At 55.1% G+C, this 23,931-nt stretch overlaps 1 protein-coding gene across 1 annotated transcript in view; it reads left to right on the top strand.

The window, feature by feature from the left end:
- The window catches only part of CPA6 (carboxypeptidase A6), a 29,683-nt gene extending 9,432 nt beyond the window's left edge, over window positions 1–20,251 (top strand). Inside the window, exons 2-11 of the mRNA XM_068162564.1 lie at window positions 1,351–1,426; window positions 4,344–4,468; window positions 5,932–6,046; window positions 6,477–6,578; window positions 7,425–7,529; window positions 11,395–11,505; window positions 11,707–11,797; window positions 14,805–15,007; window positions 18,091–18,175; window positions 20,064–20,251. Of these exons, the coding sequence (XP_068018665.1) occupies window positions 1,351–1,426; window positions 4,344–4,468; window positions 5,932–6,046; window positions 6,477–6,578; window positions 7,425–7,529; window positions 11,395–11,505; window positions 11,707–11,797; window positions 14,805–15,007; window positions 18,091–18,175; window positions 20,064–20,251 (1,201 nt within the window). The remainder of the gene's footprint in view (window positions 1–1,350; window positions 1,427–4,343; window positions 4,469–5,931; window positions 6,047–6,476; window positions 6,579–7,424; window positions 7,530–11,394; window positions 11,506–11,706; window positions 11,798–14,804; window positions 15,008–18,090; window positions 18,176–20,063) is intronic.
- The last annotated feature ends 3,680 nt before the right edge of the window (window positions 20,252–23,931 follow it).

Below are 23,931 nucleotides of genomic sequence, written 5' to 3'. Positions count from 1 at the left end.
CTCACTGATACTTACAAACATCACTTTCAAACAGACAAACAAAACCCCCAAACAAACAAAACCTTTCCCCAAAACCAGAGAAGCAAACTGCAGCACGTGCAAGGGCCCTGGGCAGCTTCCCATGCTCCAGACAGCTCTGTGCAGCACTGTTTCATGCCATACCACTTTTTACTCCATCAATATTTTCATCTCTCTTGCTGTAACTTGCATCCATGAATAAATACATAGCAAACACCAATGATCAGTCCCAAATTAAACTCAGCCCACTGCCTTGACATTTGCTTCTGAAATATGCATGAGACAGCTCCTCTGATGTCTTTTTCATCCCCTCACAAACTCTTACACTTCCCAGCTATTTGTGCTTCTGTGCCAAGTACAGGAATGAGTGCAGGCTTCCCCTGCTCCACATTCCTGTGAGGATCAAGGTCTCCATCTCAACTCAGGAGATTGCCTATCAGGCACAACCCAACACACCAGGCCCCATCCCGCTCAGCAGCAGGAGTCCCTTCATGCCTCCTTCTCTGTGCCTGAGTTTTCTCAAGTTACTTACTCAAGGAAGGTTCTAGGCAAGTACTAGCAGCAGAGGGGGAGCTTGGTGGCTGGATTGTCAGAACCAAGAGAGAGCTCATCAGGTTTTGAGACCACAGATCCAGGAACTGCTCCTGAAACTGAGGTCTTGGCTACATGATCACTGCCTCCGTTTGCTATGGGCTCCCACGGCTCATGGCACGGATGGGGGGCACGGAATGCACAGCTATGCAGTCTGCTTCCTGCTTGCAAAGTTATGTCCATGGGGAGCTGCTAAAGCAAGCTCTTGGCCTGAGCTGCTGTTATCCAGAACCTTCTGAGCATGTGTGAACAGCTGCTTGCATCACTGCAGGCGTGCCAGCTTGGGTGGACAAAGCAAAGGGCTCGCTCTGAGTGGAAGTCACCTCTCTGCCAAAGCCTTCTCTAACACAGGAAGACTCTGAGCTCTTCAAAGCCCACTGTATGTTTAAACATACAAACCCCATGTCTCTTGCCTCATCTTGCCCTCAGGAAGCTCCTTGTGGGAGAAAGATGTTTTGATGTGAGGCAGATACCCAGTGTGGAAGATGCCAGCCTGAGCAGCTTGAAGGGAAGCAAGGGACAAAAGCTTTTGCTAAGAAGTGGAGGGTGAGGCTGGCTCCATGGTCTGCAGAGAGCAAAGAGTTGCTGGGGGGAGGAAGCCCAGGAGCAGAGCTGCAACTCACCTGCCAGGTTGCAGCTGCTGGAAGAGAGCAGCAGTGCAGTAGCTGGCTGCATGCATTTACTGTTGCCTTCTGCTGCCGCAGAGCCTTGAAGTGTCCTCCCCCTGTTCTGATCTGGCAGAGAGAAGCTGATCCGAGTGGTTCCTGGGAGCAAGCAGGACGCAGAGGTGCTGAGGGCTGCGCTTCACAGGCTCCAGGTGAGCTCCGGACATTCCTCTTTCTGCTGCTCTTTGTTGGAGGCTGTCCTGGGTTAACTGGCATGCCTCCCAGCTGGCACTGCACTCTGAGCTAGTCCATTCTCTGCAGAGCAGCCTTTGCCCATTGCATTCCAAATTTCCCAATGAGATAGCACAGATTCATTGTGCCTGACAGCCCTAACAAGAGCCACTCACTGCCTTAAAATAACAGAGGTGCCACACTTGCCAGTCTGAAGAGGGGACTAGGAAGAGCCTTCAGCCTGAGAAGTTTTCTGGCAGAATGTTTTCAAGAGGCAGCTGAGTGCCCATGAGGCTCACAAGCAAGCCTCAAACTTCCTTCCTCAGCCTTTTCCTGCAGGTGCTGGGGGACTTTTCACCCAGAGAGGTGGGAGATGCCTCACCCCTGGCACCACTGCAGGTCAGGTTGTCTGGGGCTCTGAGCAAGCTGCTCTAGTTGCAGTGTCCCTGCTGAGTGCAGGGGGCTGGACTGGATGGGCTTTGCAGGTCTGGCCCCAACCAGCCCATGGTTCTGTGATGGCAGGCTGCAGCACATCTGCCTCTGTGGCTGTCAGCCTCTTGTGAATGTTTGTGTCCTCACCAAGGCAAAGAGTGAGGGTGCACTGAATGTTCTGCTCCAATAGCTACCACCTGGGGTACAGCACAAGCAAATCAAACCCCAGTCCACTAGCAACACAAAAAGTGAAGATCTGAGAGCTCTCAGACCTTCCCCCAAGCATTCCACCCTCCAGTTCTGACAGAGCTCTCTTGCTCTGATGCTCTCAAGGAACAGAGCTCCCTCAGGTGCCTCGGCCCAGGAGAGGGTTCCTGCTGTCAGCGCTCCAGCAGCGATGATAACTCTCAGGCTCTCCATCTGGTTCCTAGTGAGGTGCTCAGCTCCCCACTGCAGAAGCCATCCTCTGCAAGCCTCATTGCTGGCATGCAGTGCTGCAGGAGGGGTTTGTGTGCAGGGCAGTGGTTGCAGAGCTCTGCATTACAGCTCCTCGTGCTGCAGTGCCCAGCTCTCCCCACGAGCACTGCCTTAGATGTGTCCCTGCAGCACTTAGCAGGAGCCTGACCCTCAGCTGCTGCAACAGCCCAGAGAGAATAATTGTTTTACTCCCAGTGAGGAAAAATCCCTGCCCATACCCCCCAGGACACACGTGGGGGCTGATGTGTGCAGTCATTCCTGCCCCCTGGGTGCTAGAGCAGTAAGAGGGAGCACATGTGGCTTTCCCTTTCTCCTCACATTGCAAACCCTGAGCAGCAGAAGGGTTGCTTACCTTCCTGCAACTGTTTCTCATTACAGAGCTCCCCCAGGCTCCCAGAAAGAGATTCCTTCTCCCAGTTCCAAAGTGGGAGCAGCAGAGACTTGAAGAACTGAATATTCTGACTCTGAGAGCAGGATCATAAAATGCTGGCAAAGTGCACTGGAATCTAGCTGGTTAATTAGGGAGTGATTGGCTCTGATAAGGTAGGGAGCTGAGGAGGTCTAAGGGCAGTCTCAGAGAGGGAGGGCTGAGATTTACTTAGATGCAAGCAGGCCAGGCCTGGCTGCATTTCAGCTCTTGGGACTCTTCCATCTGCAGCTCCTTCACTGCCCACCTGTGTAGGGTCAGACCTGGGGGGCTAACAGGTAATGGATGTGTTGAGCATGGGGAGAGCTTTGCCTTCTGCCATGCTTTAGCCAATGCAGGAGAAATGAGCAGGCTGCAAGTTCCATCCCTCTGGGGAAGAGTGCCAGGCACAAGGAGTCACTTCTTGAACCTGCACTTGCAGAAACCTACAGAGGTGTCCTTGGAGGATGATGGAGCTGGCTCCAGGTCTTGCTGGTCTCTGAGCCTTTCCCAGTTGTAATGCTGTTAGACCTGAGTGACAGAGACACGTGTCACATTCCCCAGGGCTTGCACAGAAGCAGAGGTTTGCTCAGGTCCTCAGGCCCAGCAGACTGTTTGTCTGCTCTGGGATTTTCCTCTGTGCTATTTTTGAGGCAGTTCATCTGAGCCTGGACTGGTAACTTCTACCCCAGCAGTGGCCCACGGGCACCTACCCCAAACACCCAGCTGGGCCCAGGGCTCTTTGTGGAGGGGCAAGGAGCTGCTCTGTGAACATTCCTGACCACTCATTCTGCTATAGCTTTTCCAGGAGCAGTTCCCAGGCACTTCAGCTTTGGGAAGAGCCAGCCTAGCAGGGCTGGGAGTCACAACTCCTCTCCCTTTTGTTTTCCAGCCCTTGCAGCAGCTGCTGATCCATTGTAATCCCTGAATTGATCCTGTCATTGCAGTTCAGGGAATCAGAAAAATACCCCAGAGGGGAAGAGGCTCACTGGGCTATAAATCTGATAGCTACAGCTCCATAGGAAAGTGCTGAAAGAGGCTGCAGAGAACAAAAGCCTGCTGAAAATGCAGCAAGAAACCTGGCAGCCCAAAGAGGGAAGGAAAGAATGAGCTTAGCAGGGAGGGCTCATGCATTCTGCTTTGCACAGGCAGCAAATCCCCATAGCCAGATGCTTTAGTCATCAGTCCAGATTGGGACCTCACTCATAGCCTGGGTTCCAGGCAGGACTGCATGGAACATTTCAGCCACACAGGGTGGCAGAGGTTATCCATCAAGGTAGAGAGTCTGGTGGGCTCTGTAGGAGCCAGCACACAGGGCATGTGCAGTGGTCTGAGGATGCTGATGGAGTTGAAGGTGGCTTTTGTTCCAAGCCCTTTGTGTAGCCACATTCCTGAGACCATTCTCTCTTCCATCTGCTGTGAGAGCTGAGGTGGGCTGGGCACAGACCTGCTGCCTTAGCACAGGCCTGCTCCCTGAGCTGGCTTCATTGTCCCTGCCAGGCCCGGGGGGGTTGCCTCCACGGCTTCAAGCATGCCACCTACCCTGCATGCATGTGAACTACAGGCTGGTTCCTGCACTGCAGGTGGACCTGTGGCAGCCCGGCAGCCCCTCGCACGTCGCCGAAGGGACGGTCACCGACGTGCGGGTCCCTCGGAACGCGTCCCGGAGCCTGCTGCCCTTGCTCCAGCGAGCAAACATCCCCTACACGTAAGCCTCTGCTTTGCTTTCCGTGAGAGGGCCTCAGAGAGCCCAGAGAGAGCTTCCTCCTCAGGCAGCGAGGCTGGAGCTGGGCACTGCCGAGGGAGCAGCTGTGGGGAGGGAGCATCTCCCACAGGCAGGCAGCTGGGACTCAGCCTCCTCGTGTGGAGCCAAGCTGGAGTGGTTGCAGTGCGCACACAACCACAGCTGGCCAGAGCAGGCTGCTGATGGCCGTGCCTCAGCCTGCTCTGCCTCCCTCTGTGTCCAGCAGGAGCAAGGTTTGCCTAGTGGTGTGCTGTGGACGTGGGGAAATCATTGCTGCAGAGGACTCTGCTGGGTCTGCTCAGAGCTCCTCATCCCTTGTGCCCTAGCTCAGGGTGAACACAGGCTGGGGATCACACCTCACTTGTAGTGTTCCCTAAGAGCATTCAAGGCAGCCTTGGAGAGCACTTATCACTTCATATTTATCAATATGACACAGCAGACAAGAGCAATCATCTTGTCATTAAAGCCTTTTCAGCGAGGGGCTGACAGCTGAATAAGCAGCTGAGGAGTCCTTTGAATCCTCCAGCCTGTGCTGAATCAAGCCCAACGTGAGGCTATTTATACTTATTTCTCTCTGAGAAAAGGATGGCACAGAGCACACACTCCCTGTGCTTTCAGCAGCATCCCATTTGCATTATGAGAAGAGTCTCTTACTAATTTGCCATTCTGAAAACACAGCCCCAAAGCTAAGGGAAGTGAGTGACATGGAGCCAGGAGCTGCAGTGCAGAGTGGCTGTCACAGGGGCTCAGCATCCCCCTGCTTTTGTTTGCCTTTAAACCGAGGTGGGGATTACTCTAATTGCCTTCCTCTGCCTACCCAGGAATGTGCCCCGGTTCCAGTGCCCCAGCAGCTGTGCCCAGGCCTGCTGCTGCTCCTGCTCACGGTGCTCCCTGCAGGGGCATGGCAGAAGGTTGTTCTATAGCTGAGATGCTTGAAGACCTTCACTCAGGTTGTGGAGCAGAGCAGGCAAGGGCAAGAGCTGTGGGAGTGAAGGGTCTCTGCAGGTCACCTCAAACAGCGTGTCACAAATGCTAGGACACCACAGGAACTACCCACAGGGGAAATTCCCTCTGCCAATCACTTCCGTTTTTGAAGGCTCAGAGTCCTGCAGTGCAAGCAGATTATAGACCACAGCCAGAGCTGCTGTGCAAACAGAGGAAGGTGCCTCCTTCACACTGGCTGCAGTGCCTCTCCCCTCCTGTCCTGCTGCCTGATCCAGCTCCCTGTGGCTTTGGAAGGCACTGCTACATCTCTAAGCAGCTGGAGAATTTCTTTGGCAGCACGTATCCAAGCGAGCCTGAAGCAGCTGATTGTCAGGAGGGAGCAGATGAAGTAGTGTCAGGGTGGTTTAGCTCCTGCCTGTGTGGCTGTTCTGCTGTAGCCTGTGTGTTCTGAGCGCTTCACAGGATTCTCTCTTCTTACCTAGGATCCTCATAGCAGACCTACAGCAAGCAGTAGACAACCAGACTGGACTGAGGCCACCCAGGAGTCGGAGGTCCCTCTCTGGGTACAACTATGAAGTGTATCACCCCCTGGAAGAAGTAAGTGAACACTCAGATGGTTCCCCTTCAGTCACAGAGTGGGTTGGGTTGGAAGGGACCTCAGAGATCATCCAGTTCCAACCATTCTGCCAGGGGCAGGAACGCCTCCCACTAGCCCAGGTTGAACACTTCCAGGCAGAGGGCATCCACAGCCTCCCTGGGCAACCTGTTCCAGTGTCTCCCCAGCCTCACTGGAAAGAATTCCTTCCCCATCTACAGTCTAAATCTCCCCTCCACTGCACTCTTGGTTTTCATAAGGCCAAGACTTTGCTGCCTCTCAAGTTATGGTTACCTCTTCCTCTTCAGAATTGTTCCAAATCCTTCCTCTTCAAAGTGAAGAGGAGGCCTAAGAGCTGCGCTTAACAAACGTGTTGCAGTTGCCTCCCCTGCAGTGCAGAGTGAGGCAGCAGCTGCATTGCTGTGTTTGCAGATCCAGGACTGGATGCACCAGCTGAACAAAACCCACTCAGATCTTGTTCACATGTTCTCTGTTGGGGAATCCTATGAAGGGAGACCACTCTTTGTGCTCAAGGTAAGGATCAAATGGGCATTAATCAGACCAAAACCTGCAGTCAGGGACAGAGAGTTGGTTGCTCCTGTCACAGCAGTGCACTGGTGAGCAGTGTTCCCTAGGGAGGAGCTGCTGAGAGCTAAGCTCTCTGAATGGCAACTTGAACACAAAACAAGCCAAGAAGCTGGAAACCAGAAGCCAAATCCTGTTGACTTGGGGGATAAACATGGAGCTAGATCACAGCACAAGTCCAATTAACAGGATTTGGGGTTCAGGGGACTGGAAGGTTCTGTGTTTATAGACAGCCTGTGGAGCAGTCCTGGTGGGGGGACCCCAGAGGGCTCTGGAGCCCATCTCAGCACGTGCCACACACTGAGCTGCCTCCTGAGCTGCTGGCAGTCCCAGGGCTGTGCACTGCCAGCTCACTTCCAGCCAGGAATTAAGGGTGTCATCAGGACACCACAGGTCAGTTTGGATGTTCTTTCCTTTCAGCTGCTCTTGCAGAGTTCTGAAGACCTGACTCTGCAGCAGGCTGCCCCCAGCAGCAGCCTCTTCCCTCCCCCTGCTCCACGGGAGGGTTGAGCATCCTTCCTCACAAAGAGGAGCTGACAGCTCTCACTTTGGAGGTAGTTGTGGGTTTGGGTTTGTTGTTTTCATAGATCAGTTTCACTATCTTGGCCACATCTGCATATCACAGGCTTGGCCACACCTGCAGACCGTGGGCTTGGCCACAGCTTTGGAAGGAATAAATGCTGCTGCTCCCCAGGAGGAAATCAAAGATGGGTTTGTGTTTCTACCATTCTGTGGCTTCTCACTGTTGTGTTTCATGAGCTCTGTTGGTGTTCCCTTGGCTCTTCACACCTCAAGTTAGGTACCAGATCACGGCCCTACAAGAAAGCTGTCTGGATAGACTGTGGGATCCATGCTAGGGAGTGGATTGGCCCTGCCTTCTGCCAGTGGTTTGTGAAAGAGGTGAGTGGTTGGTGCTCTGATAAACGTGGGGGCTGCTGCAACTGCTCCAGCCTCCTTAACAAGAAGAGTAACTCAGTGACATGCTGCACACCTTTATTTGTAGAACACTTAGGTGCTTGCTGAGCACAGCCAATAGTGAGAGGCAGGCACAGCCAGGCACGGGGCAGCAGCAGGCACACCCTGGCAGAGGTGTGAGTAGGGACTGCTGCCAGGACCCTCCACCATGAGGACTGTAGCTCTGGGCTTGGGCCAGGTAAATCAGTGCCTGTGTGCTCTGCTTCAGCTCACCTCAGAGAAAGCTTTAGAATAATAGAATAAACCTTTAGAATAAACCAAACCAGGTTGGAAGAGACCTTCAAGATCATCGTGTCCAACCCATCAACCAATCCAACCCACCCAAACAGCTAACCCATGGCACCAAGCACCCCAGCAAGTCTCCTTCTGAACACCCTCAATGACGGCGACTCCACCACCTCCCCGGGCAGCCCATTCCAATGGGCAATCACTCTCTCTGTGTAGAACTTCTTCCTAACATCCAACCTGAACCTCCCCTGGCGCAGTGAGAAAGACTTTTCTTGCCTGTGGAATGTCACAGACTTGTGCTCCAAGCCCTTCCCCAGCTTTGTTGCTCCTCTCTGGACCTGCTCCAGCAACTTGATGTCCTTCTTGCAGTCAGGGGCCCAAAACTGATCCTGGGATTTGAGGTGTGGCCCCAACAGTGCTGAGCACAGGGGGACAGTCACTTCCTTAGCCCTGCTGGTCTCACCATTCCTGATCCAAGCCAGGCTGCTACCTGGACACACTCTGGTTCATCTTCAGCCACTGCTGACTGACACCCCCAGGTCTTTCTCTGCCAGGCAGTTTCCAGCCACTCTGCCCCAAGCCTGGAGCATTCATGAGGTCGTTGTGACCCAGCTCTTAGCCTTGTTAAACCTCAGCCCTCTGATCCAGCCTGTCCAGACCCCTCTGTAGAGCCTCCCCCCACTCCAGCATCCCACCCAGCCTGCTGTCCCCTGCAGATGTACCTGGCCTCAGCCTTGTCTGCCCATGCCCCTGCTCACCAGTGGCATACTTTCCCCTCTCCTTGGAGCAGTGTTTCAGACCAGCAGCAGGCATCAGGGGCAGAACACTTTCTGCTCACTGTCCATCACTCTATTAAAAATGACTGGAGAGGAGGATGGAGTCAAGATGATGAGAGTGTGTGGTTCAGGAGATTGCTTTTCTCATTAAATGGATTGGACATTTTTCATAAGAACCCTGGGAACACTGAAGGTCTCTCTGTGTTTCCAGCTCTGCAGTTCTCTCTTGCTGGCAAACTGCCCCCTGAAGCACCTCTGCAGCCCAGCAGCACCCCCACCCCCTCCCTGGCACTTAGGGACAGCTCTGGGGAAGGGCAGGCAGCTTGGCAGCAGGTTTTTCCTGGCATGTTTGCTGTCCCTGAGGAATAGCACCAGCAGCCCATTGATGTAAGGCAAGTGAAAGGAAATGTTGGATTTATGTGGTGTTAGCTTCTTTCCTAGCAGCAGCAGCATCCACTCATCCCTCTGCTGTGCAGGCAGCCAGAAACACTTCACTGGGCCTCCACCTCACCCTCTGATCTCTGGCAGTTGTTTCCATGCTCCTGTGCACAGCCAGGCTTGGCAAGTGACCCAGCTGAGGAAGCAGCCTCCTGCAGGGGTTAGGAAGGGCACTCAACACTCAGGCTCGGGACTAGGTGCTGCAAACTCGACCCAGCTTAGGAACCCTTGGTGTCCTGCTTGCACCTCTGGAAGCTGCAGCCTCTGGGTGTCAGTGAACTAAGTGGGGTGAAGGTACCCCCATAGGGTGGAGGTGAGACCTGCTGAAAGCCAGTCTAGCACTTAGCCTGCAGAATTCCACCCATGGTCCTGATGGGCAAAACATCTGCCACGGACTGTGTCAACAGTCAGAGCAGCACTCAGTCACTCAGCCCAGTGCTGACATCCATGCTGGCAGGAAGGCAGCTTCCCAGGCTGCATCATTCCTGGGCCTCGCTGAGTTCCATCAAAACTAAGCAATCCTTCAGGAGGCCAAAATATTTCCCCCTGCTATCCATACCTACCAGAGCCTCACAATACTGGCTGCTCAGGAAACTCAGATTGGCTTTCACCCACTTCAGCAAGGGTCTGATCTGGCAGGGCTCTAAGGCAGTGATGTGAAGCAACAGAGCAGTGGTTGCTGAGGGTCATCTGCTTGACCTCTCACTGGTCAGCAGCCCAAAGGCACAGCTGCCACCTTCCCACAGCCAGACCCGGCAGTTCAGACTAATCTTGATTTCAAGGGTGCTCATTGCTCCTGAGTTCAGTTGTCCTTAGCCACACTGTGGTCAGTTCCCCCCATGGTAGACTTTCCATCCCCATTTTTGGAATGGAATCATGGATACAAGGTAGAACAGAGGAACTTCCATCCCAACATGGGGAGAAACTTCTCTGCTGTGAGGGTAGTGGAGCCCCGGAGCAGGCTGCCCAGAGAGGTTGTGGAGTCTCCTCTGCAGACTTCCGAAGCCACCCTGGATGTGTTCCTGTGTGGCCTGCCCTAGGTGGTCCTGCCCAGGCAGTGGGGTTGGACCCAATGATCTCTGGGGGTCCCTTTCAACCCCTGCCCTTCGCGAGTCTGCGATCTCTGCAGCGCTTCCCTGCAGCTGAGGGCAGGGAGCTGACGTGCAGCGCTGCCGAGGGGCAGGAGCACGAAGCAGCAGCGAATGCCGCCAGCAAAAGCTTCCCGGCTCCCCCAGCCGTGGTGGGTTTGGGTTTCAGCGGGCAGGAGGCAAGGCAGGGCCGGGAGGGTGCTGTGCAGGGCCGGGAGGGCGCTGTGCAGGGCCGGGAGGGCGCTGTGCAGGGCCGGGAGGGTGCTGTGCGGTACCAGGGGCTCGCCACCACGAGGCACGGCAGCCGCGGCCTCGGCAGCAGCCCTGCCCACAGGCTGTCCCTCCCTGCTCCCCGGCGGATTTCACAGGTTCTGTTCCGCAGCAGGGCGTTCAGGGAAGGAGTTTGCCCTCGCTGGGACACCTTCACACGGCAACAGAGCAGGGAGAACGCCTTCCAGCTTCCCTTTCCCAAAAGGAGCTAAGTGCTGCACTGATTCTGCCGCTCAGCTGCCCCCTCCCTGCCCATGCTCTCGGGAAGGTGCCATGGCTCTCACCTTGCTCGCAGGTAGTCGTTTTCCACAGGTTGAACATAAAATGCAGGTGGCCCTGCAGCTGTGTGATGCCTGGAGTGGGAATTCCTCAATGACACTGCTAGTGCAGGCTCCCACCTGAGTATTAATCACCAGGACTTCCTTCAGATGCTGCCCTGTGAAGGCTTCTCAGCTGTTGGGTAGGTTCTTCAAGGCAGAAGAGAATTCACATTGCTTGCCCCAGGGAAGGAATTCTGGTTTCTATTTTAGCAATCCATTCCTGGGTGATGATGCTGAGTAACTGAGACCTTGGTGAAACTGCTGATGTGCAGAAACACTTCTGAGCACGGGAGAGGGCTGCAGGAAGGGCTGCAGAAGGGCTGCAAAAGCCAATCCTGTCTGCTGGGCAGCTCAGCTGTTCCAGCAATGGGCTGAGAAACAATCAGTTTCATCTTCATTAGCACCTGTGTCTGAACAAGTTAATTAAGCACTGTGTTCAGCTGAGCCCTGCTGGGCTGCCCTCAGTGTGTGCCACCCTGGACCAACAGAACTAGGACATAAAATTCGAGCATGAGGCTTCTCAGGAGGTCTCCAGCAGCCTGGTGAGGCTTAGTTTCATACAGCTAGCAGCAGAGACGTTTGTGTGCAGCAGAGACGTTTGTGTGGTGCCTGTCAGAGCACCCTCAGTGCTTTTTAAGGTGGCAGTGACCTCCTTTGGCTTTTGCTTCAGGCTCTTCAGACATACCAGACAGACCCTGCCATGAGAAAGATGCTCACCCAGCTCTATTTCTATGTCATGCCTGTATTCAATGTGGATGGGTACCACTTCAGCTGGACAAATGTGAGTAGCATCAGTGGTGGGGCTGGAGGAGTTGCTCAGGCAGGCAGGGTGGAACGGTCCTCCCAGGCAGCCTGCTCCATGCCTTGGTGGCACACAGGGCGGAGGTGGGGGTGCCAGGGGGGCTCGTTCCAGCTGCAGAGAGGTCGTGGGCAGGCTGCAGTGGCCATGCTGCTTCATTAACTCTTTGATACCTGCCCTCAGGATCGCTTCTGGAGGAAGACGAGGTCGCGGGACCGGCGGTTCCGGTGCCACGGTGTGGATGCCAACCGCAACTGGAAAGTGAAGTGGTGCGGTGAGTCTGGGGTGCCCTGCCCTCCCCCAGGCAGACTGCCCTGCATCTACTTACCCAGCAGGGAGCAGCATGGGTCACAGCCACAGGGAAGCCTGCTCTTCTCCATGGCCTGAGCTAAAGCCACGAGCCGGGGCTCAGGTCTTCCCCTGAGCTCCCAAGGGACCATAAGCCCTGAGCTTTGGGCTCATCACAAGCCAGAAGCTCTGCTGGGGAGTGTGGCAGCAGTGACACATGGCTGTGCTCCTGCAGCCACACCAGCAGGCTGAGCCTGGCCCACCACAGTTCAGCAGTTACCTGCCCACAGCTTCAGGAGACATTTCAGACTTCATTGTGTTTGACTCCTCATCTCCCTGAAGTGGCTCCAGGACATTGGGAGGTGTCAGGCTTGCCTTGTTGGCCTCACAGAGAGATGTCTGCAGAGGTTTTCAGGGCCATTGTTAGCAGTGATTTAATAGCAAAAGAAAGTGCCTCTAAACATGTGGAGATGCAGCCTGAAACTCCCAGCACTTCTGTAAATGTGGTGTCAAATGTGAGCTCAGTGTGGCACAGAGCCCAGGGCAGCAGGAATGAAACACTGTCAGGAGGGTTGGAAGGGGTCCACTGCAGAAGAAGAGGTGTTCTGTTGAATCTCACAGCAAGGCAGAGAGTGAGCAGCCCCAGGAGCTGTGCTGCAGCAGAAAGCAGCAGCAGCCTCTTGTGACACCCAGCAGTGGGTACCTGCCCCTTCTGCTGGCCTCTCTCCCACCCCCAGCAACTCCCTTCACCCCTGCAGCCCTTTTCTCCTCCTGCATTTGTCCACCTCCCTTGTTTACCCTCCACACTTGTAAAAGCAGCAGTGGTGTTAGCAGAGTGCTGGTGCCACCTCCCTGCCTTCAGCCCATCCCTCTCCCACGGGAAGCCTCTTGCTGCACCACACCAAGGGCTTGCAGTGGGAGCCAGCAGCAGCCAGAGCCAGCAGCAGCCAGAGCCAGCAGCAGCCAGAGCCAGCAGCAGCCAGAGCCAGCAGCAGCCAGTCTGGCCTGCAGTGGCTGCATTCTTTCAGTAGGTGTTTGAGACCTGTAGGGGCAGAAGTGAGGGTGACTAACCTCCCTGGGGGGAATCCAGCAAAGCTGCTGAGCCCAGGCAGCCAGCTGGTAGAGGAAATTTCCAGTATGGAAACTGAGGTCGAGGCCACCATGGAAAGCTCCACTGGAAGGCAGGCACTGCCCACAGCTGGGGGTGCAAATGGCTCACCAGAGCAGGCTGGAAGGCTCAGAGAGGTTTTCTCATCACTGAACATCAGTAAACTGAGTCACCACTGGGTCATTCCCCTTGTGGGATTCTGCTGCTGCTGTCCATTTCCATGACTCAGTACCCAGCACTGTTGCAGGAGATGAAGCAGCCATAAAGCCCCAAGTGCTCCAGAGGCTCTGCTCAGTAGCTCTCCTTTAGCTGTATCACCTGAGGAGACATGGAGGCTCCTGGGATCTGGATGACTTGGTGGCCATCTGTTCTGCAAGGAAGAGACCATCTGCCCCCTCTACAGCCCCTCCACCCCCACTGCCCTCTGGGCACTAATACCTTTGAGTCCCCAGCTGTGGCCACTGAATGGCTGCCTCCATATTCACCTTATAAACAAAGCTGCAGCATGAAATTCTCCCACTTGCTCATCCTTTTGCCACCATGCTGACAGCACAGCCCTGTTGGAGCTGCCATTGTCATGCCTCCTCCTCACACACTGCTCTGTCACATTGTTTGAAGGTGGCAGTGCTGCCCTGCACAAAGGGGAGCTGATAAAACTGCTGCAGCAGGTCCCTGGTGGCACTAGGGAAATTGCTGCTGCTCTGTGGGGCAGGGTAAAATGTGTGGCACTCTGAAATCCCAGGGGATGCAAGAGCAGAGTGCATCTGCAGAAAGATTGTTCTGTCAGGCCCAGGCCTAAGCTGGCAGTGGCTCAGGTCAGGACTGCTCAGAGACAGAGGAGCCACTGCCACATCTCTGCTCCAGAGGTTCAGCTTTCAGTACCTCCTGGATGTTCCAGGCAGCCTGAGCTTCTGCAGCTCAGAGCCACCTGAGCAGGGTGATGTGGGGACAGATCACAGTATCACAGTATCACAGTATCACCCAGGTTGGAAAGGACCTCGAGGATCATCGAGTCCAACCTGACACCGCAGACCCCATGACTAGACCATGGCACCAAGTGCCACGTCCAATCTCCTCTTGAACACCTCCAGGGTCGATGACTCAACCACCTCCCTGGGTAACCCATTCCAATGCCGAATGACTCGCTCGGTGAAGAACTTCCTCCTCACCTCGAGTCTGAACCTCCCCTGGCGCAGCTTGAGACTGTGTCCCCTTGTTCTGGTGCTGGTTGCCTGGGAGATATCCTCACACCTGACCCCTGCCCCAGACCTGAAGGGAGATGAAGCCCTGTGCCAGCTGAGATGGTTTGTGTTTGAGCTGGCTGAGCACTGTCAGCTTGGAATCATAGAATCAGTGAGGTTGGAAAAGACCTCAAAGATCATCCCCCGAGGTCTGCAAGGGTGAAAACAGGAACCAGCCTCCTGTTTTGAACCAGGCCCTTAGGGAATGCCTTCTGAGGCTGTTGACCTACCACTGCCACCACCAGCACGGTGGCCAGAACATGCAAGTCCTCATGAGGGCCAGGTTTGTCTGGGCAGTGACCAGTGGGAGAGGAACAGCTCTCTGGTGGCAAACAGAGCAGCCGAGGCTCTGAGCGAGTCCTGACCCCCGGACCCTCCCCTAAAATGTGCTGCTTGTGCAAAGCCCGGGCAGCAAGTGGAACGAAGGCAGCCTCCCCTTTCTCTCCTGGGTTAGAGACGTCCTCTGGGGCTAGCTGTGCGGAGCTGTCCGGGGCATGGAGCAGCAGAGCGCTGCAGCGAGCTCCCGCAGGCTCCGGCACACCGCTCACAGCCTGGCTTCCGCCTTGCACCCTGCAGCAGGCTGAGCCCAGAGCGACCCTTGGCAGCTCCCTGGGGCTGACAGCAGCTCTCTCTCCCCCCGGCAGATGAAGGAGCCTCCCTGCACCCCTGTGATGACACCTACTGCGGGCCCTTCCCCGAGTCCGAGCCCGAGGTGAGGGCTGTGGCTCAGTTCCTGCGCAGGCACCGCCGGCAGCTCCGCGCCTACCTCTCCTTCCACGCCTACGCGCAGATGCTGCTCTACCCTTACTCGTACAAGCACGCCCTGATCCCGAACTTCAGCTGCGTGGTGAGTACCTGAGCGCTTGGGACACTGCTGCTTCCCTGGGAGCAGATTTGTTTCCTCCAGACTTGGCAGGTGTTTAGAATGAGAGAATGGTTTGGCTGGGAAGGGCCAAGATCATCTAGCTACAATCCCCTGCCATGGGCAGGGACCCCTTCCATTAGACCAGGATGCTCAAGGCCCCATCCAACCTGGCCTTCCATTTGAGATGAAATTTATCCTGGCTTCAGCAGGTATTTACTCTGGACCCAGCTGCAATCCTATTCCTGGTTGTGGAACCTTCACCCCCTGGTAGTCAGTGGTAATTTGATTGAAATGGTATTGTGCCTTCCACCCACCAGGGCCTTTAGATTAGTTCAGAGGATAAATCCCTGGGTTTTCATTCTAGCTATTATCAGTTTATTTAATTAACTGTAATTGGAGTGCTGCAGCCAAGTCCTTGGGCCTCTAGCTGAAAGTCTGTCCCATTGTGCCCAGAGCTCAGGAGCACAAGAAGAGCATTTTCCATGTGCTGAGCAAAAGAACCCTGAGCTGGCTCATGTTTGTCAGCCAGAGAAGGAATCTCACCCAGTTCACCAGAGGTCACTTTAAGCATCACCCTGCTCAGACACAGTGCTTGCACCCCTCTGAGACAAGCAGTTAATTAGCAGCAGGGGCTTCTGCCTGTCAGAGGATTAATCAAAGATGTTTTTGACTCCAGACTTACAGGTCTGTGCAGCTCACATATTCCATCCTCAGCCTGACACAGAACTACTCTCCCTGCTCACAGCCCAAGGTCTGTTTTGAGCCAGCCCCCTGCAGGTAAATCCCTCCCTGTGGCTTGTTCTGGTGGGACACGTGGCTGAGCTTTTCCTTCTGGCTGCTCCCACGCCACCAGCCAGGTCCAAGCCTCTTTCTCCCTCCCTCTGTGCCCAGTACAATTACACTGTCCAGATAGCTCTCACTTTGGCCTTAAAGTTGAGGGGCTTTCAGCTTTCTGCTTTAAGCCATTTGACTGCAAAGGAGCTTAAGTGCACCTTGGATTTCTCCTGTGCAGCATAAATGATGTTGTCAGTCCCTGGAGCTTTGCTGAAGTTTTGCTCAGCTGCCCTCTGCGGAGGCTGAGCAGCCAGCACTCCACAAACTAAACTCTCTCTCTGTGGGTTTATTTCTCTTCAGACACTTAATTTCAGCAGCTGCTAAAAATTCTCCTTTCTGATGTCATTCCTGGGAAATAGAGCAAGTTAGAAGTTAACTAAGCAGCCAGAGGAGCTAAAAATATGAGGCTTGTGGGGACTGACCAGCCAGCCCTCCACTGCCTGTGAACAAATCCACAGGTCTTCTTCTACCTCCTCCAACCTCTTTTGGGGAGAGGGAAAGAGAAAGGAGCTCCCCAGGTGAACTGGGGGAAGTGTTGCACGCCAAAAGCACAGGCAGTGGCGATTCCAAACCGCAGGATCTCATTCCTTTGAAGACCAGCAGGTGCAGGAGTGATTAAGGCCTGACAGGACAGCAGGAGGTGAAGAGATGGTGCCAGGAGGGACCAGCATCTTCTGTGCAAGCAGATGATTCTGGGTGTCTGGTGGAGATACCCAGAGTGCCACAAGGCAGGAGCAGGCCCTGCCAGGAGAGTCACTGGAAGGAAAGGGAGTCTCTAAGTGGGAGCTCCACACAGAGCAGTAAATCCTCGGGACATGCTGTTCCTGTGGCTCCAGGACCATGTCCATGCTGAGCCAGGGAGTGACTGCCCCTCAGCACACACTCTCCAGCTTTCCATTCACAGCTTCCCAGACCAGCCCAGGCTTTGATCTCTAGTAGGTGTTCCCCAGGTCTGTGAGACCTTGGCTCAGGCTTCTCATCAGGGGCAGAGGAGCACAGCCCTGCAGGGACAGACAGACACTGGTTTAGACCTGCTCCAAGGGAAGCCAAGCCCCACTTCTCAATATTTTGCCAGTGTTTGGACTCGACCCTCCTGTTTATTGTGGTGGGTCAAACACCAGGGAGGTTGGAACAGGAGACTGAAGTAATTTCCTGTTATTTTGAAAGCTCATTGCAGGGGCAGAAGTGGAACTGGATGGGATTTGAATGGGCTCCCCTTGCTTATTTACTTGTGTGTTTTAATGCTTGCCTGCAGCCAAAGGCTTCATCACCTGGTGGCTCCTAAATGAATCATCTCTAATATTTGAAGTGTCTGAAATGGTGACTTGGGCTGAGGTTTCACATCCTCCAGTTCTCTTGGGAATTACAGGGAGCTGGGAAGCAGCAGATCTCTGTTTCCCGCTGCTGCTGGAACAAGCTCTGCTGGTCTGCAGGGACTGTGGACAGTGGAGAGCTGCAGGGCTCCATGTGCACAGCAGATAGATAACATTTGGTGCTAACAGGGGGCCAGGATTAATCCTGAGCAGAAGGGGGGTTGTGTCTGTCAGGGTGGGATCATTGCAGCGAGCTGTCAGTTACCATTTCGATTGAAGTGTTCAATTATTCAGAGCTGCTTTGAAACTGGAGAGCTGTGTGCTGATCACAACATGCATATTCTGCTCTAATTTAGGCACAACTCCTATTAATGCTCCCCTGAAATCTGTTCTGGTAAGATACTTAAAATGAAAGTGCCCTTTTAGACTGGAAACAGCCAGCAGAAGCACTGCTCCATCTCCAGAGTTCCACACCTCACCCCCTTGCCTCCCCTTCCCTCCCTGTGCAGCCAGCTGCCTCGGTGCCAGCAGTGAGCCTGGCTGAGTCCCTGTGTGTCTGTGCAGAGTTGGTAATTTCAGCTGAAGCTTTCTCCTTGAGGCTGTTCACAGGCTGCTTGCCTGAATTTATTCAGGATCTGACCTGCACTGCACGATGCAGTTGAGAGCTGTCCTCTTCTCTGGGGACAGAACTCCAGCGGTGGAAGCAAGCAGCACCCCTCAAGGACAAGAGCGTTGAGTTCACAGTGTCCAGGGACACCTGCCCTCGTGCCAGACATGGACCTGGGTCACTCCTGGTCTGGCCTCCAGGTGGTTGCTGCCTCTGCACAGAACCAGGCTCCAATCCATCCACAGCCCAGGTTCCAGTCCCATCAGCCTTCCATGCCAGCCTGATTCCTGTGTTTGTTTCTCTCCCCCCAGGAGTCAGCAGCCTACGATGCTGTCACCGCCCTGCACTCAGCCTATGGCGTGAGATACAGATACGGACCCGCATCCAGCACCTTGTGTAAGTCCTCCTCTGGCAGGGGTGGGGACTTGGACCTACCTGGAGTAGGGAGGAGGTCACCTTCTGACAGCAAAGCAAGCAAGCACTGTCTGCTGCAGCTGTGGGGGAGGCGGAAGGTGAAGTTTTGTAACTGAGGCAGTCAGTTGATTGCAGCGAGATGAACTCAGCTGATGCAATGAGGCTGCAATGCAATGGTTCCAGAGCAAGAGCCTGCAGAGCACAGCTTCAGAACAGAGGAAACAGAAAGACAAAACAAGCTCACAAAGAGCATGGCTGTATCAGGTAGTGTAAATGCACTGCTCACTTAAGAGCTGCAGGAGAGGAAACACTTCAAGCAGGTTTCATTTTTCACCTTCCCTGTCCCTCTCCTGGGCAGTTGTGGCAGAGCCCCCCCAGAGCTCACTCTTCAAAAGCTAGAGGCTGAGGGACAAGAGGCTGGGGCCAGACTCTTTCCAGTGGTGTCCCGGGAGAGGACAAGGGGCAGTGGGCACAAACTGGAACCCAGGAGGTTCCACTTGAACAGGAGGAGAAACTTCTTTGGTGTGAGGCTGCTGGAGCCCTGGAGCAGGCTGCCCAGAGAGGCTGTGGAGTCTCCTTCTCTGGAGAGCTTCCATCCCCCTCTGGCCATTGTGATCCTGGGCAAGCTGCTGTGGGTGCCCTGCTTTAGCAGGGGGGTTGGACTGGATGAGCTCCAGAGGTCCTTTCCAACCCCACTGTGCTGGGACTCTGTGACCCCCTTTGCTATTGCTGTGTTTTGGCTGCCAGAGCTGCACTTCTCTGGGCCTCCGTCTCCCAGCACAGCCTCACCTTGTGCTCCCTGCAGCATGGTGTCTGTGTCAAAGGAGGAGCTGTGTGAATTACTGCCAGAGCTGCTCAGAAGCCAGCAGGCCACAGGAGGGCTGATCTTTATATAAATACAAGTGTCTGGGGTAATCAGCACATGGAGATAAGGAGAGCAGCAGCAGCTCACTTCCTCAGCAAGGTTTGTTAATATTAGACACCACCTATGCAAATGCTCTCATGCTGCAAGGAAAGGGTGAGAAAACAAGACAGACATGAAAAGAGTTTTCAAAGCCCTTTGAAAAGGAGGCTGTAGATTAACTTGATCAGCTCTCCCCCTGCAAAGAAATCGCCTAACAACCCCCAATTAAACCTGGGAGCGTGCAGAGCGCTGGCCCAGCCGGGAGATCTGTGAGGAAGCAAAGCTCCACACCACAGCTGCCCGAGGACAGGAACAGTTTGAGGCTGTGTTCAGAATGTTCTCTTGCATTGAAGTTCTGCTTTACACAGAGCAGTCTGCCATTAGGGTTTTTTCCCTGTGAAAACCACAGCTCCCATCCACGCTGTGCCCAGCACCTTCCAGCAGGCGCCGGGTGCTGCTGGCTGCTCAGGATGGAGAGCTGAGAGTCTGTTCACTGTATCCTGGGGGTGACACCACCAGACCCCTCTGGTGCTTCCAGGGTGCCTCTGGGCACTCACCTTTATGTATTTATCAGCAGCAATGAGGTCACCCTCAGGCTCCTCCTCTCCAAGCTGCAGAGCCCTCAGCTCCCTCAAGCTCTCCTCCTAAGGAAGATGTTCCACTCCCTTCAGCATTTTTGTGGCTCTGTGCTGGACTCTCTCAAGCAGTTCCCTGAGGTCCCTCTTGACCTGAGGGGCCCAGAACTGGGCACAATATTCCAGCTGTGGCCTCACCAGGGCAGATTAGAGAGGGAGGGGAACCTCTATCAACCTACTGACCACAGCCCAGCGGTGCAGTCGGTATCCAGTGGTGACAGCCAGTTATCCCATGGGAGTAATTTGACTTTCTTTCAGCCTTTGCAGTCAGGGCCTAGGTTAAAGCTCCCCCTTGGCAGTGTAACAGCTGCTCTCTGACCTCCCCTGGCAGACGTGAGCTCGGGCAGCTCCATGGACTGGGCCTACAGGAGCGGCGTGCCCTACGCCTTCGCCTTCGAGCTGCGCGACACCGGCACCCACGGCTTCCTGCTGCCCGAGGCGCTGATCCGGCCCACCTGCACCGAGACCCTGCTGGCCGTCAGAGCCATCGCCCTGCACCTGCTGGCCAGGTGCCGCTGACGGCCGCTGCCCGGGCTGAGAGCCACTGCCCAGGGCTGAGAGCCGCTGCCCAGGGCTGAGAGCCGCTGCCCGGGCTGAGAGCTGCTGCCCAGGGCTGAGAGCCGCTGCCCGGGCTGAGAGCTGCTGCCCAGGGCTGAGAGCCGCTGCCCAGGGCTGAGAGCCGCTGCCCGGGCTGAGAGCCGCTGCCCAGGGCTGATGGCCGCTGCCCAGGGCTGAGAGCCGCTGCCCAGGCTGAGAGCCGCTGCCCAGGGCTGAGAGCCGCTGCCCAGGGCTGAGAGCTGCTGCCCAGGGCTGAGAGCCACTGCCTGAGCTGCCAGCCGCTGCCCAGGGCTGATGGCCGCTGCCCAGGGCTGATGGCCGCTGCCCAGGGCTGAGAGCCGCTGCCCAGGGCTGATGGCCGCTGCCCAGGGCTGATGGCCGCTGCCCAGGGCTGATGGCTGCTGCCTGGGCTGAGAGCTGCTGCCCAGGGCTGATGGCTGCTGCCCAGGGCTGAGAGCTGCTGCCCAGGCTGAGAGCTGCTGCCCAGGGCTGATGGCCGCTGCCCGGGCTGAGAGCCACTGCCCGGGCTAAGAGCCGCTGCCCAGGACTGAGAGCTGCTGCCCAGGGCTGATGGCCGCCGCCCAGGACTGAGAGCCGCTGCCTGGGCTGCCAGCTGCTGCCCAGGGCTGAGAGCCACTGCCCAGGGCTGAGAGCCGCTGCCTGGGCTGCCAGCTGCTGCCCAGGGCTGAGAGCCACTGCCCAGGGCTGAGAGCCGCTGCCTGGGCTGCCAGCTGCTGCCCAGGGCTGAGAGCTGCTGCCTGGGCTGCCAGCCGCTGCCCAGGGCTGATGGCCGCTGCCCGGGCTGAGAGCTGCTGCCCAGGGCTGTCAGCCCCACAGCACTGCTGCTGCTGCTGCCCTTTGCCATCCCTGGAGTTCCAGGTGCCTCTGCTCCTGCCAGGCTGACTCGGATGGGAGGAGATGCTCTGCTGTTTGCTGCGCAGAGGTCCATCGAGTGGCTGTGGGGACACAGCTCCCAGCCTGCTGTAAATACTCTGTTCTTGCTGCAATAAGCTTTGGTTCTGCGACTTCGGTGGGGCAGGTCCAGCTGCCTGGAATAAGTCTCTGCTTCCTTTCCCTGAGAGGAAGACTTCCCTCCGTGGGGTCTCTTGGCCCAGGGGATGAAGTTTCCATTGATGTGTCTGTACTCTCTGACCCAACACAGCCCACAGCTGGCTGTGCTGCTCATGGCACCATGGCCTCCTTCTGCATGCACACAGCCCTTTGGAGATGCGCTTTCCAATGGATTTCTCCTGTCCTGCCATTTCCTGACCCAAGGTTTCCTTCAGCCCTACAGAGAACCCCATTTTCCAGTGCAGGTGTTGGGGTGGACTCAAACTCAGCAGCTTGCCTTTGGAAATGCAGCTTTTTGCCAGCGACACCTGAGACACTCAGTGGAGGGAGAAAGCATCCTGCCATGCCTGGGAGCTGGGAAGCCAGCAGTGGGCTGGGGCACCTGGGTTCTGCTGCAGCCCATTCCCACCAGCCAAGGAACCAGCCCTGCTCTGCAATCAAGGGCTGCTAGCTGCTGCTCTCTGCTCAGTGTCCCTGCAGGGAGCTGGGGCTCTCTGTGGCTGCTCCTCTCTGAAGTCACATTTTTTGCATGTTTTAAGGGAATTAATAATAGATCTTCCAGTGAGCTGGAGGTGACAGCAGAAGCTTCACAGCTGGAAGAGTCAGCAAGCCCCCGGTCTGGAAGAAGACTTGTGAAAGCCCAGAGGCCAGAGCAGCTTTTGTTACAGGTGAAATACGATCCTCTCTCTCCTCTGCAAAAGTCTCTCATGTGCTTTGCAAAGGTTGGGCTCCACCTCATGCCCTGGCATGGTAAATAAAACAGAGTTGCTGATACAACTATCAAAGCCTTTTGAAACACTCTTCACATTTCATTTACTTGTGAAAGCCTTAGCCCAAGGACGTGAGAGTTTTTGCCCCCCTGCCAAACAATACCCCCCCAAGGAGGTGACACCTGACACCCTGTATCCTCTCTACATAATTACTTGAACGCAGCACATGCAGTGCTCAGCTTTCAGCAGACTGATGCAGCACCTCCTGGGCTCCATCTGTGCACACGGATCAGCAAACGCAGGTGGGCACCTGCTGCGTGGAGAACCTTCCACACAGAGGCAGCAGAAGACATCTGCAGTATGCCTGGGCTGTGTTTCCTGGAGGGAAGGTGTTTAAGTGCAAAAGGCACCATCTATCTGCTGCAAGGCATTGGACTGTCAGGCAGAGAGGGCCAAGATTGGCCTCCTCTGTGGAGAGCCTCATGATGAAATGAATCAGAGCCTGGTCCCAGTGCAGGGCAGAGGTGCATCTCCTCCTCACTGCTCATTAGATGCCTGTAAGGCCAGGCATGGGAGACTTTTCTCTCTCCCTCTGCACAACAATCATTTTCCTCAGCACACAGCTCTTCAGGAACAGATTGATGCCACAGCTGAAAGGGATAAAGCTGCAACACCACCAGCACACAGCAAGAAATTAAAGAGATGCCATAAATTCCAAGCCAAGAGCAGTGCTGGAACCTGGGAGATGAGGCCTAGACAGGAATGCTTCCAGGGAAGCCCTCTTAGGCTTCACTAAATCTTGACAATGTCTATCTCTTTAAACCACACTTTATGCTCAGATTCACTGGAGTGCAGAACTCAAGGCTGCAATGACAGGGAAAATTATTGGATGTGGATCATTTTCCTTGCTATTCCACGTGGGAAAGCCTTTAGCACAGCCAGAGTCAGTCTGTCTAGGAGATGTCTTCCTCCAAAATGAACAATAGATAAAGAACAGTCTTTAAACTCTGCTAATTCCTTTGCCACACATCACTCACATTAATCTAGGTGTTCCCTGACAGTTGCACAGGGCACTGTGGAAAAGACCCAGACCTTCAGCAGCCCATTCACTGCTGCTCAGCACAGGGACAACAAAGGGCAGTAATGCCACAGCCAAAGGTACTCCAGATTCCTGAGGTACCCCAGGCAATCCTCTCACTCTTGCATGGCTGGAAAACCCCAAGCAGCCCTTGTGATACAGGGGACAGTGATGCAGGGTGCTAAGGGACAAGGAGGAGGTGGAGCTGCAGCCTGAGTGATGCTGCTGGCCACCCCCTGTATCCATCACCTGGGGGCAGCTCTCAGCCTTCACCTGTCTGGGAGGAGAATTTCACACTCTCCTGCTCCAGAGAGGGGACTTAACTCATCTGACTTCCAGTGTATGCAAGCTCTTCATCTAAACTTGATTGACTTAGTTCCCTCTGTAGTCCAGAGAGGAGAATAAAGGCTGCAGAGGCTGACAGGTCACATCCATCCTGCACTGGGTGCCAGTGGTGCTGCAGGAGTTACTCATTAGATGTCAGTCTCTGTGCATAGCAAGAGCCCAGCTGACAGCTGAGGCTGGTGCCTAGCTTTGGAACTGTTGGATTTAATGAAGACAAATTCCACTCCAGGATGAGACAGAGCCTTTCATTTCCAGTACATCAACCACGCCTCAGCTCTGCCTGAGTTCAGATGCCCAAAGCTCTTCCTCAAAGGGTGGCCCATGGCACCTGGGATGTGCAGGGAACAAACAGCCTGCTTAAGAAGAAATGGTCTTTATTTTAGCTGTCAGTATTTGTCTCACAGAACACAGCTGCACATGATCAGCAAACTGCCTGC

This window comes from Melanerpes formicivorus, unplaced genomic scaffold, assembly GCF_026170545.1.
Source record: "Melanerpes formicivorus ecotype bairdi unplaced genomic scaffold, bMelFor1.0.p_v2 SCAF_65, whole genome shotgun sequence".
Taxonomy (NCBI): Eukaryota; Metazoa; Chordata; class Aves; order Piciformes; family Picidae; genus Melanerpes; species Melanerpes formicivorus.
This window is presented reverse-complemented; position numbering and strand designations above follow the sequence as displayed.